A 21,686-nucleotide genomic window follows, 5' to 3' on the forward strand; every position below is an offset into this window, starting at 1 on the left:
TAATTGGGACGTTCCTCAGAATGGGCCCTAGCAGCGCAGCAAGCCTGCTGCAATTTACATACCATTAACAAAGTATGCTTGGCCTGGTTTTGTGATGGCTTGTGGGCAACGATGAAAAGGAACTGCATGGCTCTTCCATACATCCATCCCAGCGGTCCAATAAGGCGTCCAAATATTTTTGTCATGCAAAAGCTGAAGTACAAGGAGACAGGCCAGGAATGCAGCCCACTTCATCTCAAAGCACGTTAAATGAAGGCTGCAATGCAGCTAAGCATTTTGCACATGGTTCCCTGCTATGCTAAGCAAATACATTACATACAACTTGATAAAAATGCATTTATTCAAAACACAAGGACATGCAAGCCATACTTTTTTGTGCTAATGGCACCCGCCGTGGTTGCTCAGTGGCTATGGTGTTGGGCTGCTGAGCACGAGGTCGCGGGATGGAATCCCGGGCACGGCGGCCGTATTTCGATGGTGGCGGAATGCGAAAACACCCGTGTACTTAGATTTAGGTGCACGTTAAAGAACCCCAGGTGGTCGAAATTTCCGGAGTCCTCCACTGCGGCGTGCCTCATAATCAGAAAGTGGTTTTGGCACGTAAAACCCCATAATTTAATATTTTTTTTCTGTGCTAATGGCAACGAAGCTACAGAACTAAGTTCTGCAGGCTGCTGAATCATTTGACAATATCATTAAAATACAGCATTTATTTCAATAAAACAGTTACAGGAAGATCAATAGTTTAACTCTGAAATGCACTCAGCAGTTTTCAGTAAAGCCCATCAATACAAACAAATAAAACTCAATAATTTCATCACACACGCTAAGCCATTAGGAGTTATTTATGCCGCACCATGGTTAGTTCAGCACAATGCTTTGGCGGGCTAGTTGGTGCGAATCCATGAATACTTTGTTTAGCGCAAAACAACAGACACAAGAAAGACGACCAGGATAAGGCGCTATTCTCAACTGACATCGTTTTATTGCGTCACTCCATTATAGACCGCTCAAACTAGAGGAACATGCGCAGTGAGCACCATGCGGTGTAGCCACCAACATCCGATCCCAAGAGCGCACTCATGCGACAGAATCCAAAAAACCAAATTCAGCGTTGTACAAGGTTATGGAAGGCACACTAATGCACTGTGCCCCCAATGACTGAATGAAAAAAGCTTCCGATAACTCTCGGGCGGTGGTGTCATGGTTCTTTTTCAAAATCGTGGTATCACGGAACATGGGTTTGCACTTGCATATTTTACAATGCTGAGCCAAATGGGAACCTGTGCCCGTTGGTATGGATCGCTCATGTTCTCTAAGGCGCTCATTAACACAGCGGTCTGACTGCCCTACATACACTTTGCCACATGACAAGGGAATCTTATAAACCACACCGACGCTGCAATCTACAAACTTCACGTGGTTCTTTTCACAATCAGGTTTTTTACTTGTTTTGGAAATACGGCTGCACAACATTGACAGTTTCTGAGGAGCGGAAAACACTACCGGAATTTGGTATCTAGTGGCGACATTCTTTAGATTGTGAGCCACTCTGTGGCAATACGGCACAACTTCAGGCCTCTTCTTTTGTGTGATGCAGTTACTTTTGTGCCTCTTCCCTTTCAGTTTCTGAAGCAATACCTCCGAGACTGACGTCACCACCACACTTGGGTAACCAGCAGCCTGCAGCCTGTTTAACTGTGCAATGAAACTCATGTTCGCAGAGTGATGACAAGATTTCATTAAGGAAGATTCTAAACACATCAAAGCAATGGCGCGTTTCACAGTCTTTGAGTGCGCAGCCGCGTAAGGTAAAAGTTCCTTACGTGCACGTGACGAGTACACCCAACAGGCGTGGCCGGTTTGTAAGGATAGCTGCAAATCTAAAAACTGGAGTTTACCGTCCCTAGATAGCTCATGTGTGAAAGTTACACCTTTGCCATTGTCATTGAACAGAGTTAAAATGTCAGCTACCGTCACGGAGCATTCGTTGTTAGTCTGTTTTATCACAACAAGAAAATCGCCAACATATCTAAAAATTTGAACCGAGTCATTGTTTAAGGCACTCTTAAGAGCGCGGTCGACAAACGATAAAAAAATATTACAAAGAGCAGGCGCCACACATGAACCAATACACACACCATTTTTCTGGATAAAAAGGTTATTTTTGAACCAGATAAAAGTTGCACTTAAATAAAATTCAAGAAGGGACATGAAACTTTCCGAAGACAACCCGGTCGCATTGCGAAAATCTACCTCGCCACTTTCTTCAATGCACGTCATCACACTGCGAAATAGCTCATCATGCGGTATTGAATAGTAAAGATCTTCGATGTCAACAGAAAAAATGTCGGCTACTGAATGGTTGTCTTCCAGAAAGAAAACAACATAGAATTCCGGTAGTGTTAATTTTACTGGAAAGTGGATATTTACTGGAAAGTTCAGAGGTGTACGTCTTAGCCATGAAGGAAACTACTCCAGATTTTCTGCAGGCCTGCTTCAGTGTTTGCACACAGTAAAGGTACGAAATATTTTATAGACGCACTGGGCATTAAAAAATTTACTACAGGATCCCTTAAGCAGTTGCAAACACGAACATTACTGGATAGTTCACAGATGCATAAGCAGTTACAAGACACTTGCTTCAACACAATACCAAGCTGATTTCATAGGTACTAGAAGTTACAAGACACCTGCTGTACTTGAATGGTCACAAACACAAATTTACCATAAGTGTTCATAGGCTTGAAGGCCTCTAAGCAAGTAAACAGAAGCTGAATGTGACCTTTCCGTAGTCACAGCCAAATATTGCTGAAGCCGTCACAGGTACCTTGGCGTCTACACAATTAACTAAAAGCTTGCAGCATGCTCGCTTCAGCAGTCATAGCCAGAAAAATGTATTATATGAGTTCACCCGTACCAAAAGCTAGGATTTCTGTAGGCTTGCTTCAGCGGCCACACACAAACACAATTTCATCCTAAAAATTCACGGGTATCAGACAGCCTCGATGGAAGTTACCAGAGGCAGAGCGTGGCTGTTCTTCCGTGGCAGCAGATACAAATACTTCACAGGTATCTTGGCGACTAAACATTTTATTAAGGCTCACTGCAGGCTGGGTCAGCGGTCGAAGACAACTCCATTGCAGTTCACGTGTACTAAGAAATTTAGTGGGGCATTTCTGTGGACTTGCTTGAATAGTCACAGAGACAAAAATTAAGCCAGAGTTCACGGGTACATCGGCCCATAAGGAAGACGCCACACGCTGGGTGAAGTCTTTCGTCCATAGTTTCAGATGCAGAACAGAAGAGATCCGGGGTACGCTACACAATTTACTAGTCATCCTGAAGGATCAGTTCCAGTGGTCGCAGACACGAAAATACACTGTTGAGATCAGAGGTACTAAGTTAGCAGATTTCCGTGGGCTTGTTTCTGTGCTGATCATCAACGAAGAATGATGCTGACCCAAAGCGACACCAGGCTGATGGCAGGAACACAGCATGGCTGTAAAGTATGCAATAAAAACGTGTTAGAAATGTATACGAAAATTGCTATCCATCATGTGCATGTTAACAACCTGCAAGTTCTAACAGCAACTTTGCTTCCTTGCGGCTTAATACAAACTCGTTTAGCTAACAGTTATCAGAAAAGAAGTAATGATTTCAGCTCTGCACAAAGATCATAGGAATTCTGGTCTCTACGTCAGCATAGCTATGTCAAGCGAGCAGATAACAGTAAATTATGTCGCAGTTTCGTCCGAAAAGCAAAGCCGCGATTGGGACAGCAAATTACCAGACGGCTATAATTAAGCAGATGTACGTACACGAGCGGGAAAATCTTCACCAATGCGCATGTCCCTGAGTTCTTAAGTTTGTGACCATTCCTTGATACTTCGATCTTATCGCGAAAAGCGAGCAACTTAAGAATGATCGGACGTGTATGTCCCTACTGGAATCTTCCAATTCTATGGCAACTTTCAATCTTGGGACAACTGATCAGTATCTTTTCTGCGAAAAACGCAGCACGGCTGCTTAGCAGTAAACTATTGTTTTCTTCAGGACATTCAGGAAGTCCGAACAAGATAAGATTATTTCGGCGCAAGCGGTTTTCAAGATCATTCTTGTCAACAAGTTTGTTGACCGTGTTACTTAGGAACAAGAATACGTTGGAAGACTCGGAAGGGGGAGTAATAACATCACTGGGTTTAGAAGACAGAGAAGATTCAAGGGCCGTTATCTTAGCAACAAGGGCAGTCACCTTGACTTCATTACTCGAGGAAGTTGTTTCCAAGGCGGCCACTTTTTCTAACAGAAAATCGACATTCTGAGTAAACGATGACATTTTAGATCGAAAATCCGCAGCTGCATCTGTGTTAGGTGACGAGGATTCGAGAGCAGCAACCCGAGATTCTAAGTTTTGAAACCAAGAATCGATAGTCTGACGGAGGGCAGAGACGTCAAGAGCCATTTTTTCCTGTCCTGAAAGCAGTTTATTCAACATTTAGGCAACTGAGGACTCGTCATTATATTTCCGGAAATTTTGCGTAATGAATTACCGGCTAATCGGGTAGCTGGTCTGGTCCCCTGTGCTTTATTCTTGGGGCCAGGATTGAGTTCAACGTGCCCGCTTAAATACAGACTATTAATAATACACAATGCATAAATTGAGCATACAAAGACAAGGCCGTGACGGTGTGGGTAGCCAAGAATTGTAATACAGCTGGGGGGTTTCTTGCGCAGCATTGCAAAACGTGTGGTTGCGAACCTGTCTTAGAGGAATGCGTCATTCTTGGTCGCAGTCGTAATCAGCTCACAAGAGAAATCATCGAAGCAAAGGCTATCATTGGTCTGGGCCATGCATGTGTAAGCTCACCTTCATTATCATTATCAAGCAATGAATTGGCGTATCTCCGACTGCAGCCACAGGCTGTCTGAATATGTTACCACTTGGTCACTATCGGTTTTGTTGCTTGGTTTCTTTGTTATCTCTTGATGTCATATGGTTTGCCGAGTGTATAAGTAGTCTTGTGTCACGAAATAAACCATCAGTTGGAAGTTAGCGCTCACTCTGTTTTCCGTTCCCTTTGATTACCCCTACCTCCTTCCTTTTTTGCTCTTCCTGAGCTGCGCTACAAGCCTAAAACAGTCATGACATACCAACTCGCCCAAACTGCCACGCTTTTGATTATAACAAGGTTCGACTGTCATTCTGCTTCAAAGGGAAGCCATCAGCACTTGGCATTCCCAGTTGGTTCCTGTCCCAACAACCACAAATAAAAAGCAGTTGAATGCTGCTTAACTTTGCTGATCACAAGGGAGCCTGCATGTTCAGCACAATGTAGGTGAACTCCATCGCCTCCACTTATGTGCTTGGTGTGGTTTCAGGTTCAGGACCTTAGCTCCAAGATGGACCACCTGGCCAGCCAGGCAGAAGACTCGCATGCTGTGCGACGCCTCGAGGCCAAGGTGCGCGAGTTGGAGTCAAGGCTCGAGCTGGAACAGACAGCCAAGAGCAGGCTGGAGGTGAGTGCGTGGCCAATACACAGGCCCAGCAAGAGTCCTTCTTAGTTAGTGAGGACACTTGGGATAGTTCGTGCATTGTCCCAAGCTGAGACACCTGGCTAAGCAAAGGCGCTCCATTGTCTCAGCCAGAAGTGCCTCGGGTTGTGACTTGAACTTCCAGCAGTGACGACGTGTTGTGTCTGTGCCATTGCGTCAACATAAAATGGGTAGCGGAAGCCCTTTTCCAAAAAAAGTTATGTGCAGAGAATGTTTTTATAGCTTGTGGGGTCCAGAATTTATTTTAACAACATTTACTAAAGAAATTAGTGCTGCTACTGTGGAGGATATTGTTCAAGTCTTTATCACAATTGGTTGGTGTGCTCTTCACCAGATCATGCTGCTGTTCTGTGCAAGGTCTTGTGGCTCTGCACATTTGCAGAAACAAAACTCGTGTCCTATCAGCTTGGCAGCTACAACATGCAGGGCAGTATGGAAACTTCTTAAACTGTGGAAACATTTTAAAACTGTGTGTCTCCATGTGTCTGAGTAAGAGGCAGCTCGCAGGACTGAAAGCACTCAGAAGCAGCAACAATAGCTCAGTCTCAACTGTCGCAGAAAGCAAGCATGCATTGGGAACATAAACTGGCACACATGGCAGTGCTTGCTTCCGTTCATTTTCAACTGTACAGCTTGAAGGAAGGTACACAAATAATGCTTTTGTCTTACTGCATTTGATGGTTTCCTAAAAGATACGTGTAGAGCGTAATTTTTCTGCCGTGACACTGGAGAATTATGCGACAGCAGCGCTAGGGGATAAGTCACGAGACGACGCTGACGCAACAAGCTTCATCCTATATTTGTTATAGGCATAAATTTGTTGCATGCTAATATCAGCTAGAAATATTTTAGATTTGCTTTGTTATATTCCTGTTTCTTATAATGAGGTTGAGTTATGCAAAATGCAAACTTGACTGCACAAAATCTGAAATGAAGGGTATTGTAGGCATCCTTCATTAACTTTCAGATTAACGCCACTCAAGCTTCCTTCTGGTTTCAGGATATGTGTGCCGGGTGTAATGTGTGTGCATTCTGTTGCTGCAGAGCCAGGTGCAGCGCCTGAAGGAACAATGCAGCCGGCTGCAGGAAGAGTCCGAGCAGGCGACACACAAGGAGCAGCAAAGCCTGGAGAGCTGCCGCAAGCTGCAGCGACAAATGCGCGAGCTGCGCGAGGACTGCACCGCGCTGCAGCACCGTGAGGCTGAGGCCCAGCAACGCTGCCACGAGCTCGAGATGTCGCTTGAGAACGCAGAGATGGACCTGCAGGGCACCAAGCAGGACCTCAAGCTGGCTTGCCAGCGCATCCAGGACCTGCAGGCAGCGCTCGAGGAAGACCTGGACTCTGGCACTGACGTGGCCGAAGACAGGTAGGCTGGGGTTCAAACCTAGTTTATAACGGAACGGGTTGTGACAAACAAATGGATAATATGACGTAGTCGTAATTCACCTTACTCGCCGCATAGCTCGATGCCATGGATTTGATCCCGACCGCAGCAGCCACATTTTCAGTGGCGGCGAAATGCAAAAACGCTTGTGTGCTTAAATTTACGTGCACGTGAAAGAAGCCTAGGTGCTCAAAACTAATCCGTATTCCTCACTATGGCATGTTCATGATGAGATTTGGCCCGTAAGACCCCGGAATTATTTTTAATTCACCTTCAAGTATTTATAAAAACTTGTGCTTTTAGATCTCACTTCAACGCAGCAAAAATGTTTCTGTAACCGGATGTAACAAACTTTTTTTCAGTTAAGGTAGAGGATTTACTGATCATTTAGCACCACTGAGACAATAATCTGGCAATGCACAACAATGTTGGCAATGACTCCGTGCTTGCTCGCGACCAGACTGTGCCAGCACACTGACTCCTGCACACAGCTGCGCTCCGTGCATTAACGGGCACAGTAGAGGGGGTCATCTCACTGAGTAGAAGACGAGGCACAATACATTAACAAAACAATTTTTCTCATCAACTTCAACTTTGCAACAACTCATTGCAACAACCTCCTGCAGGCAATGGTGGCTTTGAAGGTGGCCGACGGTTTAATGAAGTAATGGATTAATTAGCTTCTACCTCGCCTACAGCTTCATTACAGCGGGGTTTTACTTTATTATTACAAGTTGACAAAGCACACTGTTGACACTTTGACACCAAAATCATGCAAACTGAGGCAGCACGAGAGCATACCCTATTTACTCGAATCTAGGCCAGCCCCGATTCTAAACCGACCCCCGAATGTCCGAAGCCAGAAAAAATAAAAAGACTTACCTCGAACGTAAGTCAAACAATAAATTGATGAAAGCGTTCACAAAAATGAAAAGAACATTTATTTAATATGAATACGTCGAGCTCATTCCTCGTCATCATCGCTACTAGCCTCATACGCTTGCGGACGCACAAAAGCTTGCGTCCACGCACCCACGCATGCACAGATAGTGGGGCACGGCTTGTACACGTCGAAACGAGGCGCTGTCTCGGTGGACAGCTCCTCTCTGTTATCGCAACACTTATCTTCCTTATCGCTATCATCTCCTCGTTGCGGCACACGCAAAAGGTGTCTCCCGTTGCCCCCTCCAACGTCAAACATTTTTCTCATCGATACTTAGATCCCGCCCGGCTTGAATGTTTGACAGTGCCTCCACGGCTAGCACAACTTTCCGTTTGTGGCATCGCCTGTTTGGTGGCATTACGACAAGGCCATGCCGCACGCCGATACTTGGCCACCTTACTGATACAACACAGGTCAAAATGGCGACGTCACTAATGTACATCGGTTGGCTACTGCCATGGCTAGCAGTGGCTGCAATACTGACTTTTCTAGATGGCAGTAGCCATGCACCATATTTATCATTTTCAATTACAAACTGGCGTGTTATTTAAAATCCTCGAATCTAAGTCAACCCTAGAGTTTGATATATGATTACCTGAAAAAAAAAAGAACTGTTGGCCTAGATTCGAATAAATACCGTATAAGACAGGACAAGCACGAACTTGCAACCTTGTTCATGGGCTTATCAAATAAGGTTAGTTGAGTTCACGCTTGTCCTGTACTTTTCGCTCACATAGGTGTAACAAGAAAGGGAAAGATTGTCATCCACCTGAATGTAGCACAAGCTACAAAGGAAACACATATGGGTTTCATAGAAGGAGCGCCTCGCAGCTGAGGAAAAATTCGTCCAGGTCTGGGATTAGAACCCGGCACCAACGCCTTTTTGGGGTGGTCGCTCTGCCATGAGCTAATCAGGAGACTAGCAGATCACAGCATGAGGCTGAATCAATCGACAACTCGAAGGACAGGGACGCAGAATATGGCAAATCAGTTGCGCTTTGTAGCTTCATGCCACATTTGTGTAGCACGAAGCTACAAAGCACAGGATCATAATCTTTCCCTTTCATGATACTTCCTCCACCTTACGCGATTCCGCACAACTGATTTAACATAGGTGTAGCATGTTGGGCCCATTTGGTACCGCATGATTAGGTGTAGGTAGCACACTAAACTGGGACAAAAGGAGAGGCAGGGTTACACATCCGTTGTGCTCTTAGAGAAAGAAGTAGATTTTCTGAGACCGTGAACTACTGTTGCGTTTTATAAGGCACTGGTCACCTCAATATGCATCAGTTGAAAGTTAGCAACTTAGACATATGTCTTTGTCTCTCTTCTTTTACCTAGTTTATCTTATGCGACCTAGACCAGATTGACTGTCACGTCTCAGTTTGCACAATTTAATTTCCAACTCTATACAGCAATGAGTACTGTGGAAAGACAGAAAAAATGCATCCAGTACTAAAATACCTTACTTGTATCCTACAGTCATCATCCAGTTTTCTGGTCTCCCTAGGTACCACAGTAACGTCTGAAAAATCAGGCAGTCCGAAGAAACGAGTTGCATCCAGAAAACACACCATAATATAAATATTTCTCACGTGGAGAGGGTCAAAGACAGAGTATCAGAGAAACCCGGCTTTGTCAATGCACCGTTGAAGTAGATCTGAAAAAAGCTATTAATTGAGAAAGTTGGAATTTTGCCCGAAACGCGAAGCATTGATAGCAACAGCAAAATCTGTTAGACACCTACACAAAGTAAGGGTGATGGTTTTTTCGGCCATATAAGTTGCATTAACATTCACTTATTAAATAAATTACGTAACAAGCAAACTTGAACAGATGTCACTCGATGACCATGGACACTTGCTGTCACAATGCTGGCATGATCAAGAGCAGCACCAGCTGCGAGCAAACGCTTCGAGCTTCCTCGTGCTTCGGTGCGTCTAAGAAACATGATTATGCCACCTCCAAACAAGCATGCAAGAACATAGTGCACATGAAGCCACCAGCCCAATCTTTCCACCCACCGCAGATTACCTCCAAGACAAGGCGCAGGGCAGGCTGAAACTATTTAGCTTGCCAACAACTAAGTGTGAGCAGGAGAGCTATGAAAGTTCTCTTGAGAGAATATGATGTGCCGCACTGTATGCCAGTGCTACACCATGCTGCAAATGCGTTGTGCAACACCATAGCTGCCTTCGCATAAACACACAAAGGCAAACAGCACGGGAACTTTAGGATTATGCCATGTGATTAAAGAAGCATGCATACGGCAATCCCATTAGGTAATTTTTGACAAAGTGTGCAGCCATTCAGAGCACAACATTTTGCCAAGTTGTTGTGAAGTTGTGCTACCGTCTTTCCTACAAAATAATGTCCCAGAGAAGCCTGCTTGCTATTGTGCCAAAATATCTCTTGTTCCCCTTCTGTCAACAAGCCTGCAAGTTCCTTCCTAGTAAAACACAATGATGTATCAGAGGTTTATTTATTTATTCCATAAATTTTCGAAAGCATTTGAATATTGCAATGAACATCACAATAATTTTCACACGACTGAGTGTAGAAAGAAAGTTTATCGTTTACTCTACTGTTCTAAGATCACTTGATAGTCCTTCACAGAGGCTTCAAAACTATTTTCGCTTTGGTTTATGGTTTGTGGTTTGTTCCTAATGAGTATTTAAGTGCCTGACACAGTGGTTTTTTGATTGTCAGGAGTTCCTCATTTGCGCAAGCTTTGGCTTTGGGACTCAAATTGAATTCTTGGTGGCATTGTGCGACACAAATGTAGTTCCTCTGAACATCACTTTAGATTGACTGTTAGTACGACTTTTTATTTTTGGACTGAGCCAAGTAATATTTGCTGTTTGAAAGTGTAAAATGCATGCCAGGAATCTTGTGTTGCCCAAGCCCATTTTTTTTTTCTCCTCGCAGTGATTCGGACAGTGACAACGATGTGGACATTGACACGCTCCTCCGGAGGCACGGCCTGGGTAGCCAGTCGCGCATGTCCTCGGTAGGGGACATGTCTCCGCTGCCGGTGACCGGCGGAAGCAGCCGCCGCAGTTCGGCTGCCGTGTCACTCAGTAGGTACGCTTGCTCTAGGCATGCCGGAGCTGCTGAACCCTAACAGCACGGCACGCCTTCCCCCATTGCCTCGTTTGCTTGCCTTGAATGGGCTGGGGAGTGCCAGCCATGGCCTTGTGTTGGCAGTGGATGCCTGCAACCGCCTGCCTGTCCTCCACGTCCCGGTATGGCTTCGTTGTAATGTGAACACTGCTTCCACAGGCAGTATCTTACGCATATTGTGCTGCATTTATATTATGCAGAGAAAACGTCCCAATTCATACCACACGAGGTCAACAAAGATAGCGCTATTTTCCGGTTGTCAAGTTTAAATTGCTGAATAGCCAAGGAGAACCTCCAGAAAAGATGGTTTGGTATATGTGCCAAATATATTTGGTAAGATGTGGATGACACTCCTCCTTTGCGCAACAGAATTTTTGTACTACAGTCGAACCTCGATATAATGAAGTCCAATTTGCAGCCGAAAGTCGAGGTTCGCATGTTTCAGCAGTCCAAATAAAGATGCAGGTTCTTGGAACACTCCTGGCGTATGGCACCTTGTAGATAGCAAAATTACAAAGATAACCAATAAACCCCGGAACTAATAACACAACCAAGAGCGTGATGCCCGATAGCCAGCGGGTACGAACGCATTTTTCTCCATTACGCATACGGTGAAGAGCAGGTCTGCAGCAAGCGCCGCGCCTAGTGCTCATAGCTGCCACTAGATGTGGCCATCAGTGCCATCATCATCATGATTTGTCATCACTAAATATAAATAAAATTTTCTTTCACGAAGACATGGCAACCCATGGCGTAAAGAAAATAAAAATTATGCACATACCAGAGCTATGAACTTGAATATTCTTTCGAAGAAAATTGGAAGTAGTATTAACTTGGTGGATCCATGAGGCCACCACTTACCATTAGAGCGCTTAACGCTCGCAGCCATCGGATGATACCGCGCTCAGTAAAGCAATGACGACGTTGATTAATGAACGCTGGAATATTTTATTTAACTACCCACAGAGCAATTCTATGCAACTCAGGTGGAAGCGAAGAACTCCGTCAGCTTCATCTGCCGCTTTTCAATATCGCAGAGCAGCTGCCACGAGTCAACGACATCTGTTGTGTACGCCATACTTTCGTCACCGTCATTGTACTCACGGTGGAGCAGGGCCTTAAAATTAAGGCGAAGGTCCGGGCTTGTTTCATGACCATGCCGCACTTCACTGGCAGGGACTGATCGCGCATTTCAGTGACATACGCCGCAAGCTTAGCCTACAGCTCCGGAAAGCGTCCACTTCGGCACGCGTCACAGGTGAAAATTTCGCTTCGCTGCAGTCGCCACACTCGCACCACCCGTTTCTGATTTGTTTCTTCGGCGTAAAGGATGGCAGCCCTCTTGAACGCTGCTGTGAACGAGTGCGAAACGATTAGTGGGCCTGGAGCACTCATGACGACTGGGGAAGCGTAGAAGTAGCACGTAGCCGGCATTCAAGTGGAATGCGTCAAACCTATGCCAATGCCTTTCAACAGAGAAAGTAATCCGCGAGCGGTGTCTGCTCTTCCATGAACTACCGATACTCCCCGCAAGCGCCGCCATTCTGAGGGTGCCGCCGCAAATGGGAACAGCGGCGCTTCCATCAACTATCGACACCCCCCCATGAGTGTTGCGTGCACTGTAAAACTCTCAAAAATGTTGAAAAACCCTTCCGGAAAGCGAAAAAGCACACGGGATAGCGAAAAGATACCGGTAGGGCCATAGAGCAAACATAAAATTGTAACTATGTTGTAGCTCCCGTTGGTGTCGCTTTTTAGCCGGGCCATGTTTTGGCTTCGATTTTAAGTCGACCCCCCCAACTTCAGACTTCCAAACTTAAAAAAAGTGCTCGACTTACAATCGTGTAAATACAGTAACCAACTGAGAGAACGTGCCCAACGACCGCTGTTCGTAAACTTACTTCCGGTTGACGCTTTCCCGTTCCAACAGGCCGGTGACGTCATAGCGTGACGCGTTCCGGAACTTCTGAAGCACTCCGGCTAGCACTACATGAGCGCGTCTTCTGCGGGTTTCATACGTACACGATAGATGGTGCAGCGGCATGTTCTGCTCCACGTATTGAAGTGCGCCGGGAAAATTTGAGCATTAAAGGGCGCATGCAAATCGCTGTATGCCCGGCTAAAGTTTTCGTCTGCCTGTCAAGGAGGCTCCTGGTACGTGCGTGCGATGCGCAAGGACTTCGTTAAATCGGAAGTGCAGGATAAAGTGACCTCGTTAAATCGCGAAAAAAAATACATGGTTTTCAATGGGGCAGAGATTGGGAAAAATAAAAAGTCCGTTATTTCGAGAATTTCGTTAAATTGAGGTTCGTTATATCGAGGTTCGACTGTACTATGTGGTTAACGGTGCACACAGTGCTGCCAGGAAATTTTGAGCAAGACTGCTCCAGAATTTCAAGTGCATCCACGGTTGTGGTTGCGTCTTGTTTACCGTAGGGATCACAGCTGTTTGAACACTGTCAATGAAAGCATCAAAATTGGGTGGCTTTGGTTTGTAACGGGCTGCCTTGTATTGTGTAGACAGTAATTCGAACCTATAGTGTTACATTATTATGAAGAGATGTTTCTGCACCACGTGCGCTCTCCTATGCACACGTGATGTGTACTCTCCTATGTCAAATGAACTGACATGCACCAGATTGGTATTAAATTAACAAGTCTCCTGTGCAATACATTTATATGTGTATGCTTATATATAATTTATATACATGCTCTATATCTGATAGCACCATTCTAATCTTCTAGTATGAATTACAATACAGTCTGTGCTTGTTACAATGGACCTGCGTACAACAGACTTTCAGATATAGCGGACCATATTTCAACCTTATTTGTTCTACATATTTTGTTAACGTAACAAAATTCGCTCTTAGTGAACTGTGATACAACAGACTATTGGCTACAGTGGACGAAATTAGCGTCAATTTTTTTCAATATTGGGCATATAAAGCATACTTTTGCAGTGTCGACACGGGCTGACAGCTGACTTGCGAGGGTCAGCGGACGATCGTGGCTGAATATTGCCCACACGAAAGAGGAAGGCAGGGCAGAAACGCACCGTCTTCTTTTGTGCATGAGGCACCGGGGAAGGCAAGAGAGGGAGGGGTTCTACTCCGGCGGCTGCTGCTTACGGCATGTCAACACTGCCGCCATATCTTGAAAGCGAACTGTGATGTGGACAAAGTGCACAAAGTGCACAAAGTGCCGGTAGCTTCGTATGCACTGTGTTTAGTTCACGTTGAAGCGAGAGACAGCACAAAGGTCAATACACTCGCTGCTGCTGCTGCGCTTCTTCACTCCAATGTATTGACAGCAACTTTCCGCGGTTATCGAGCGAGATAAAACTACTGTCCTTACTTTGCATAACTGTCTACTAATTTGCTATCGCAATCGATGCTTTGCCTTTCGGGCGAAGCTGAGACCTTTTTATTGTTTGTTTTTTACTTTGGACGTTCGTCACTCACTCTTTGCAATAACGTTGTTAGACATCACGACGAATGTTTCGGAAGTGAGGCGTTTTGGATATTATCGACTTCGGACAAAATGGACGTTTGTTGTCAGACTATCAGGGTTCGTTGTATTGAGAGTCATCTATAATTTGTAATTATACAGGTGCCAAATTAACAAGCTTTTACTGAAGTAATAATTTTTCAACACAAAAGGGAATTGTGCCTTGCCAGAAAATGTGCGTTATATGCATAATCATACCGAATATGCAATCACTATGCTGCATATTTACTATTTATACTTAACTGCAAGAAATAATACCAATATAGCAAGTTATACAGTAGAACCTCATTTAATCCTGTTATGTATGATTTTCCGGCACCAACATTCATGATCGAGAACATAATGTGACCCAATACAGATACGCTTATTTTTTTGCCAGTTCATACATTCCCAAAAAAACAAGGATCTTTTGTCACAAACGTTCAGTAAATCGCCAAACTGCGATATGATATGTTTTTCGGCCGCTAGACCCCTTGTAAACAAGAAAACGTCTGAGGCATGTGTGATCGAGAACAGTAGCCGTCTGCAGCAGCAGCTTCCCCGCGATTCGCGCCCGCCCGTATCACAGGAAAATGCTGGTGCGCACTCAGTTCCTCATTCTGGTACCAACAAATCTCCTCCTGGGTTAATGCGCATTCACAACTACCACCACCAACCTTATTGCGAAGAGCAGCTTCACTTATCTGTTTCACAGCGCGTGGGCCTTAGTGCTACTGGGAACTTACTGCACGCATTTAACAGGCAGTGACCAAAATTCGCCACTGTTCCCTGCTGCAGGCGGCGCAAAGGCAGCGTCGTGTATTGCTCTGGGGGAATCGTAGGCATCGTATTCCGGTGTTGCCCACCAGCTCGATTTCGTTTATATTATTCATCACAGTCCTAAAACACTACACAGTTGTAAAATGACAACATGCGTCTCGGGTCGCTGAGATGCCCTACGGCTCGACACGCATTCATCGCTGTTGCATGCCACAACGGCGGCAGATCAAAACTTCCTACCAAAATGCTCTACTCGAAGAAGCTCGAATTGGAGAAGCGCAAATGTGAGCTTGCCACAGTTGCAAAGAGGACAACACGCGTCACTGGGGCTCGAGCCCCAGCAACACGACTCGTGTCGGCTTTTCATGCTGCAACGATTCGCATAATGCTTGACATTATGTAATTGTCAACTACAGATGAGTCTGTCAATATTTAGTGACTTGCAGTCGTACGTTTTCTCGGTTAGTATGTTCTTTTCTCGCATTTTCTAAAAGATATGTATGATTGAGGTTCTGCTATAAGGAAAACTCGCCTTGTGCTTTATTTGTAGCTTCCTGCTACGCTCGGATGAATGACAATTTTCTCTTTTCCTGAACCTTGCCCCGCCTTGCGGGCTTCCACAGAACTTGTTTGCCATGTTCAGTGTCCCTGTGCTTCAAGTTGTCGAATAATTTCACCACACTCCGCAATCTACTTGCTTGCTGGTTAACTCAGGTTGTAGAGTGACCATCCGAGAAGGGTGTTGGTCCTGGGCTTCATCCCAAGACCAGCACAAATTTTTCTTCAGCTTCAAAGCTTTCTTTCTTCCTTATACTCGGTTCCACACATAGCACTCAATGCTGTGGAGGCCAGAGAGACTTCTTGCAGTGGCTTCATTTGTGCTTGGATATAGTTCGAAGTTTTTTTACCGCAATTTTGCGTAACTGTTTTTTATATAGGCTCAGTATTGAATGAAACAAGTTTTAATCCTTCGAAACAAACACACTGTGGTATACGGCTGCTAATGTGTTGTTTTACATCGCTTTTTATTTTTGTCATTCTTTTGGGGTTCACTATTTCCAAACTGTCGCAAGGAGCCTCACATGCATGCTCGCACAAGAGAATGCTGTTGGCACACAGCGAGGCATGGACGAAATGCGTGAAGTGATAGCTTTTCTTGACCGACCTTCTTGCATAGCTTCCACAGCGTTGACTGCTATGTATGGAATGGAGTACTATAGGTTTCCAAAACTCAAGTAAATGCTATATTAAAAATACTGGGGCATTCAATCATATTTTACTGCTGCAGCAGCTAAGAGCTCACAAATGTACACCTTCTAGCATGGTAAACATAGCAGCTCAGAATTTGGGCATCTTGATATAATCAGGCTAATTCCCTGGCGCAGCAGAGATAGTGATCTATTTTAGTGAGAAGTGAGACGTTTAATAATAGGATCCTGTTATAATAGTGCTGAGTATGGAATTTGAGTACCCAAGCTGTTCAGACTTATTGAGAGCCAGGAACACTATTCAGTAACATTCATTGTGTGGTGGCCCTTCGCAAAACGAGTGCCTGGAAGACAATATTTTTGCGCCATATTAACACCTGCACATTCTCCATGAAAAATCCGTTCTTGCCTTCAACTCAGTGTGTCGGTACTAAGAACCTGTATGCATTTTTCGGATGCTTGTAGCATGTCTAACAAGTGTGTCATGGTCTTGCTGAATTTCAAAAGTGTTCTGTTGTAAAATTTGCATGTACTAGTCCAATAATTATTTGCTTTCAGTACTGTCCTGAAACAAATTACACAGAATTTATTGAGCCTTTTCACTGTGTGGTCTGTTCAGCTATTCTGCTAGAAATCATGTGATTATTCGGCTGCATACGATAGCATTCTAGCCTAATAGCTTGAGCATTCCTGCCTTTGTCATACTATTGTAGTTTGTAGTAATGTGCATTTGGCTGATCAGTCAGTTAGGTACTTGCGCACATCTCTAGGAAGATTGACATTTCGCTGCTCTATACAAAGTCATAATGCTTAAATTTGGCCCTAGAATCAGCAGCTGTTTTCAGGCTACCTAGTATGCCGTAACGGTGATGCCACTTACTAGGCATATTTCTCTGGGTGCCTCATATTGGTGCTGCCATGCCACAAAACATAAGTTTCGTAAGTAACCGGCCATTTTGTTACCGTCCATGTCATGTAGCATCAAAATAACCTGCATGATTGAGGTCGTGTCTTGCCAGTATTTTGTCATTGGAGAAAAGAGGAAGCAAAGAATGCCAAGAGGGTTCCAAAAACTTTCTGGAGTTATCTCTGTGCATACTGCTTAGTTGTATAAGATTTAGTAGCTTTTACAGTAGAACCTCGTAGACACTATCCCGTCTTGCAAGACTTCCCGGAGCAACGTTTGCGAGCAAGAGCATGAATAAATGAGCCATTACAGTCGCTCTTTTTTTTCGCCCGGTTAATTTGTTTCCAGCAAACATGATCTTTCAGCATCAGCATTCAGTACATCGCGAAACTTTAATCGTATGATATGTCATCCAGCTGCTAGATTCCATGTGAGCAAAAAAGCGATGCAGGCATGCATGATCAGACAAACACAGTGCATTCTACTACATTTCTGGTGTAAACCTTAGGCAAAGGCGTAATCGTGAACCTGTTTCATTAAAAAAATTTTTTTTTCGATATAAACACTCGTGGAACGCAATAGGTGGCTTGGGCATTATGGCTAGACAAAGCATCACAAGATCTCACCACCGGTGTTGTTGCTGCGATACACCTCTCTGGTAACCTGGTAAACTGCAAACGGTGAGAATTGTGGACATCCTAAAACCCTGTAACGTTGCCTTTCTGTCAAGAAAAGCTGAATTGCCTGTCAGCATGCCCACACCAGACCGTTAAACACTGCTTGCTGCAAATCTGTTGTATGGCGATGCTCACCGCCAGCTTATGTTCGCTTCTCTTGCGGTCACTTAGCCGTGTAGTCTCGGGAGCACAGCCAAGAAGTAACAGGGCCTGATTTTTGCTTCTCTGCTCATCCCCCACTGGCAACACTCTGTTCCCCAAACAGATCGAATGAGAGTCCCATCTCTGGACTGTCATCTGTGAGCCCCGAGCTGGAGCTGGCCGACTCTGGCAGTGGTCGAACAACCTCTTACAAGGACGACCAGCTCGTGGACGTGTGATGTTGCACCGCAAGTGCTACTGCTGCATTCTGGTGGGAACGAGGCTGTACGGCCGCTGCTGGACCTTGGCAGACTGTCGTAAAGCACAGTGCACATTACCGTAACTGGACCACCGACGTTCCTGAATGTTTTTTTTTTCCTGTTCCTCTTGTCCCTAGTGATGTACGCGACGTTGCGACACGAGTGGCAACCAATCCATGGCCCGTCCTTGCCATGGTTGACTTACCCCACTGTGATGCTCCCCGATAGTGTTGTTGCCTCATTCTTCGATTGGCCACCTACCTCGAGGTCAGCCGAGTTCACTTAGTGTATGCCTTTCCTGTTCACCGTTTTTTTTTTGTTGTTGCTTGAGGAACATGCATTCCTCAGACACGCTGCCCATCTTTTCTACCAAGTCTCCTAGGAGTGGGACTTTTGAAGAGAACTTAGCAGGTAGCAAATGAGACAAGCATTGAAGCCAAAGGTGTGGCGCTTTCTTTTTTTCTTCATTAACCCAAAGTGCAGTCACACAACCGAGTTCTGTTCCATGGGAAGTCCTAAACTCTCCTGTTGAGACCTTGCTAGTTATGAGCCCTGCAGCACAGTAGTACTTCCTGAAGCATAGAACAGTTATTGTATCACAGAGCAGGATATATGTCACATGTGCAGCGACCACCATAAACTGCAGGGAGCAGAATCCTGATAGAGAAGCTATGGTCTGCATACTTAACGTGCCGGCATGGTCTTCAATGCACATCAAGCTCACAAGCACGCCATAGAGCATGTGCAGAACCTCTGGTGAGCAAAGATGGGAAGGCCACATGCCACCACGGTATATTACTGCTTAGAGATGATGCCTTGCTTCTTAATTGATTGGAACGTGCAGTGGCTGTCGGTGTTTGCTGCAAGTCTTTTGTGCGAATGCCAGAATTTTTAAGCCTTAAGCTTACCATTGATGGCAGATTTTGTGGAGTTACTCGAGTTCAGCCAGTATGAAAAACACTGTACACTGAGGTGAACAGGTATAAGCCCGTACACCTAACTGGCCATCACTGAGGCAATCACAAAACCAGTTACCAGGGTAAAGTCTGCAACGCATATTCGCACAAGCAGTTTCCTGGCAATATATATATGCACACAATGCCAGATTCCTTTGTATACACCAGAATGTTTTTCGCTGGAGCCTTGTTTCTGGTTGCCTTTGGCTTTGCTGTATGCCATGCAAAGCCATGCCAGTACAGCTTTCTTATCTCGCCCTTGCCTGGAACATGTTCGTGGCTTTAACTGGACATGCCAGCAAGTGCCTTGCTTTTTTAGACAAAGTTTTCAAGGATATTGCTAGCTTTTTGGCCTAGACTTGATGCCTCTTTTCGCTAGCTTCATATACAAAGCAGTGTCAAGAACAGCCCATACCTTAAGAGTTGAATTTTGTACACTTATTCACCCACTTGGCTGCAGTGTTCATTTTGACCAGTGTAAAAATACGCTTGCACTAGTTGCATTTTATTGTGAGCTTTACCAGGGAAATGAACTGCTCAAAGCTCAGTGAATTTGTTTACTGAGGCTATTCGAGAATTGTGATGTTTGTTTGTAACAGATAAATAGGTTTATATCTATGTAAAGGTCTATGTTTATTTCTGCACCATGGCCAAGTTCTTGCATTGTATTGTTGTTTCCGTCTGAAATTGTGAGCATAAAGAAAAAGCGAAATATAGGTGTATGCAGAACTTGTTGCCACTCAGATTCACAGGCTTTCTTTTTTTTTTTGTTGTTGTTGTTCTGAAACCTAACATTGTTTATGATCTGTTCTTCTGAAATTTATGGCCTTGTATATTTTCTTGGGAACATGCATATAATTTATATGATTGTGCTAATGTCACTTATATTTTTTATCTTTTTCTAAGTTTTTTTTGCTGTTTTGCATCAGAGTGGCTTACTACCTAGGCACTCCAATTGACTATGTTGTTGCCATTGGTTAATAAGGTTTGTGTACTCTGTCTAAACTATCACAGATAATTTTGGTGTCACTAGCCTGACATCACTGTTGTGTTCTGCTACTTAGGTTTTATGACATCTCTACAAAACACTATTCTTTTCCCAATTTATTTCCTTTCTTTTTTTTCAGTCAGAAATGGACAGGGCAATGATTGCAACTTGGAGTCGCTGTGTTGCACTTAGGCTGTGGCGCACTCAACAGCGAGTGTTGGTCACCTAGATTGTTGTATACACCCCTTTTTGGGCCCCACCCTTTCAGATACGTACAAGAACATACTATAGCTGTAAATGTATGTATAATTCTGTAATTATGCTGAAAACAGGCGTGAAATGTTTGGTCGAAAGCCAGTGACAGCGGTGTTTGTATATCCCCTATGTGTGAGTGCTTGTGAAATAAAGAGAAATTACAAATATTTGTTTCCACGTTTTCATTTAATCTTGGCAGTACGATGACTGATTTTTGTCCTGTATAAGGTGCACAAGTGTACAACAATGTGTGCGGCGTTGATGGACAGAACGCGGTGACGGGTGAGTTGCCCATGGCACCTGACCTTTAACTCCAACATGTTTAAAGACTAGCAGGGTGTCTAGCAACTGTGAAACGATGAAATATCGGACAAATTCTAAGCACCTGGCTATGTCGTGGAACTACCAAGGAACTATTTAAAAGTGAGATGTCAGGGAAATCGCCTTTCTTACATAATCCTGTAGGTCAGCCACTCTGCAAAGCGTTTAGGCTCTTCACAGCACCCACAAGTCAGCGTTTTCTTAATAGCAATTCCGGCTTTGACCAACATATCAGAACAATTGGTTGGTGAATTACGGACAGCACTGGCTTCTGGCTTATTAACGCAGGCACATTCTTGGTCTGTGCTAGCACTTGCTGCTTCAGGGCTTCCACGTTGACGAGACAGTGAAGATTCCTACGTGCCACAGCAATGCAGTTGCTTGCACAGAGGGCGTGCCGTAAGATGTCGTCTGTTGCATGTTGATAATGGCAGGAGGCAATCCGGCCAACAAAGAACCAAATGTTGTGGTCCGCTATGAAGCATATTTTCCGGTTGGGTTGATGCTTCCTAGCACCCACATGGTAGCCAATAGAGACACACTGTTACAGTCCGTTTTTAATATAATGGTGTTATAGCCAAATTTCACCCACTTTGTAGGTATCCAACAGAAAATATGGGGTGATCCCGAAGGCAGTGCAGTTGAACACAAAATATTGTTGCGCTATCTGTCATAGGGGAAGAAGGTAACTGGC

At 44.6% G+C, this 21,686-nt stretch overlaps 1 protein-coding gene and 1 long non-coding RNA gene across 3 annotated transcripts; one reads left to right on the plus strand and one right to left on the minus strand.

The window, feature by feature from the left end:
- Positions 1-692: 692 nt before the first annotated feature.
- On the minus strand, positions 693-5,386 carry LOC140216826 (uncharacterized). Its single transcript, XR_011893518.1, has 2 exons — positions 5,298-5,386; positions 693-3,502 (listed from the first exon to the last, which is right to left on the minus strand). It is a non-coding gene; the product is annotated as an uncharacterized lncRNA (long non-coding RNA).
- Positions 5,362-20,838, plus strand: LOC140216825 (uncharacterized). 2 transcript variants are annotated; one of them, XM_072287399.1, is made up of 4 exons: positions 5,362-5,520; positions 6,601-6,923; positions 10,816-10,971; positions 18,337-20,838. In XM_072287399.1, the coding sequence occupies exons 1-4, from the start codon at positions 5,362-5,364 to the stop codon at positions 18,449-18,451; spliced, it is 753 nt and encodes a 250-aa protein (XP_072143500.1). In that variant the 3' UTR covers positions 18,452-20,838. The 2 variants fall into 2 exon arrangements, with proteins under 2 accessions (XP_072143500.1, XP_072143501.1); XM_072287400.1 differs by having other exon boundaries at positions 10,816-10,967.
- Positions 20,839-21,686: the final 848 nt, after the last annotated feature.

This window comes from Dermacentor andersoni, chromosome 3, assembly GCF_023375885.2.
Source record: "Dermacentor andersoni chromosome 3, qqDerAnde1_hic_scaffold, whole genome shotgun sequence".
NCBI classification, from domain to species: domain Eukaryota; kingdom Metazoa; phylum Arthropoda; class Arachnida; order Ixodida; family Ixodidae; genus Dermacentor; species Dermacentor andersoni.

Coding starts and splice junctions, on each gene's coding strand:
- LOC140216825 (XM_072287399.1), top strand. CDS start 5,362: ATGTGCTTGGTGTGGTTTCAGGTTCAGGACCTTAGCTCCAAGATGGAC. Junction 5,521..6,600: donor CAGCCAAGAGCAGGCTGGAG/GTGAGTGCGTGG, acceptor CTGTTGCTGCAG/AGCCAGGTGCAGCGCCTGAA. Junction 6,924..10,815: donor ACTGACGTGGCCGAAGACAG/GTAGGCTGGGGT, acceptor TTCTCCTCGCAG/TGATTCGGACAGTGACAACG.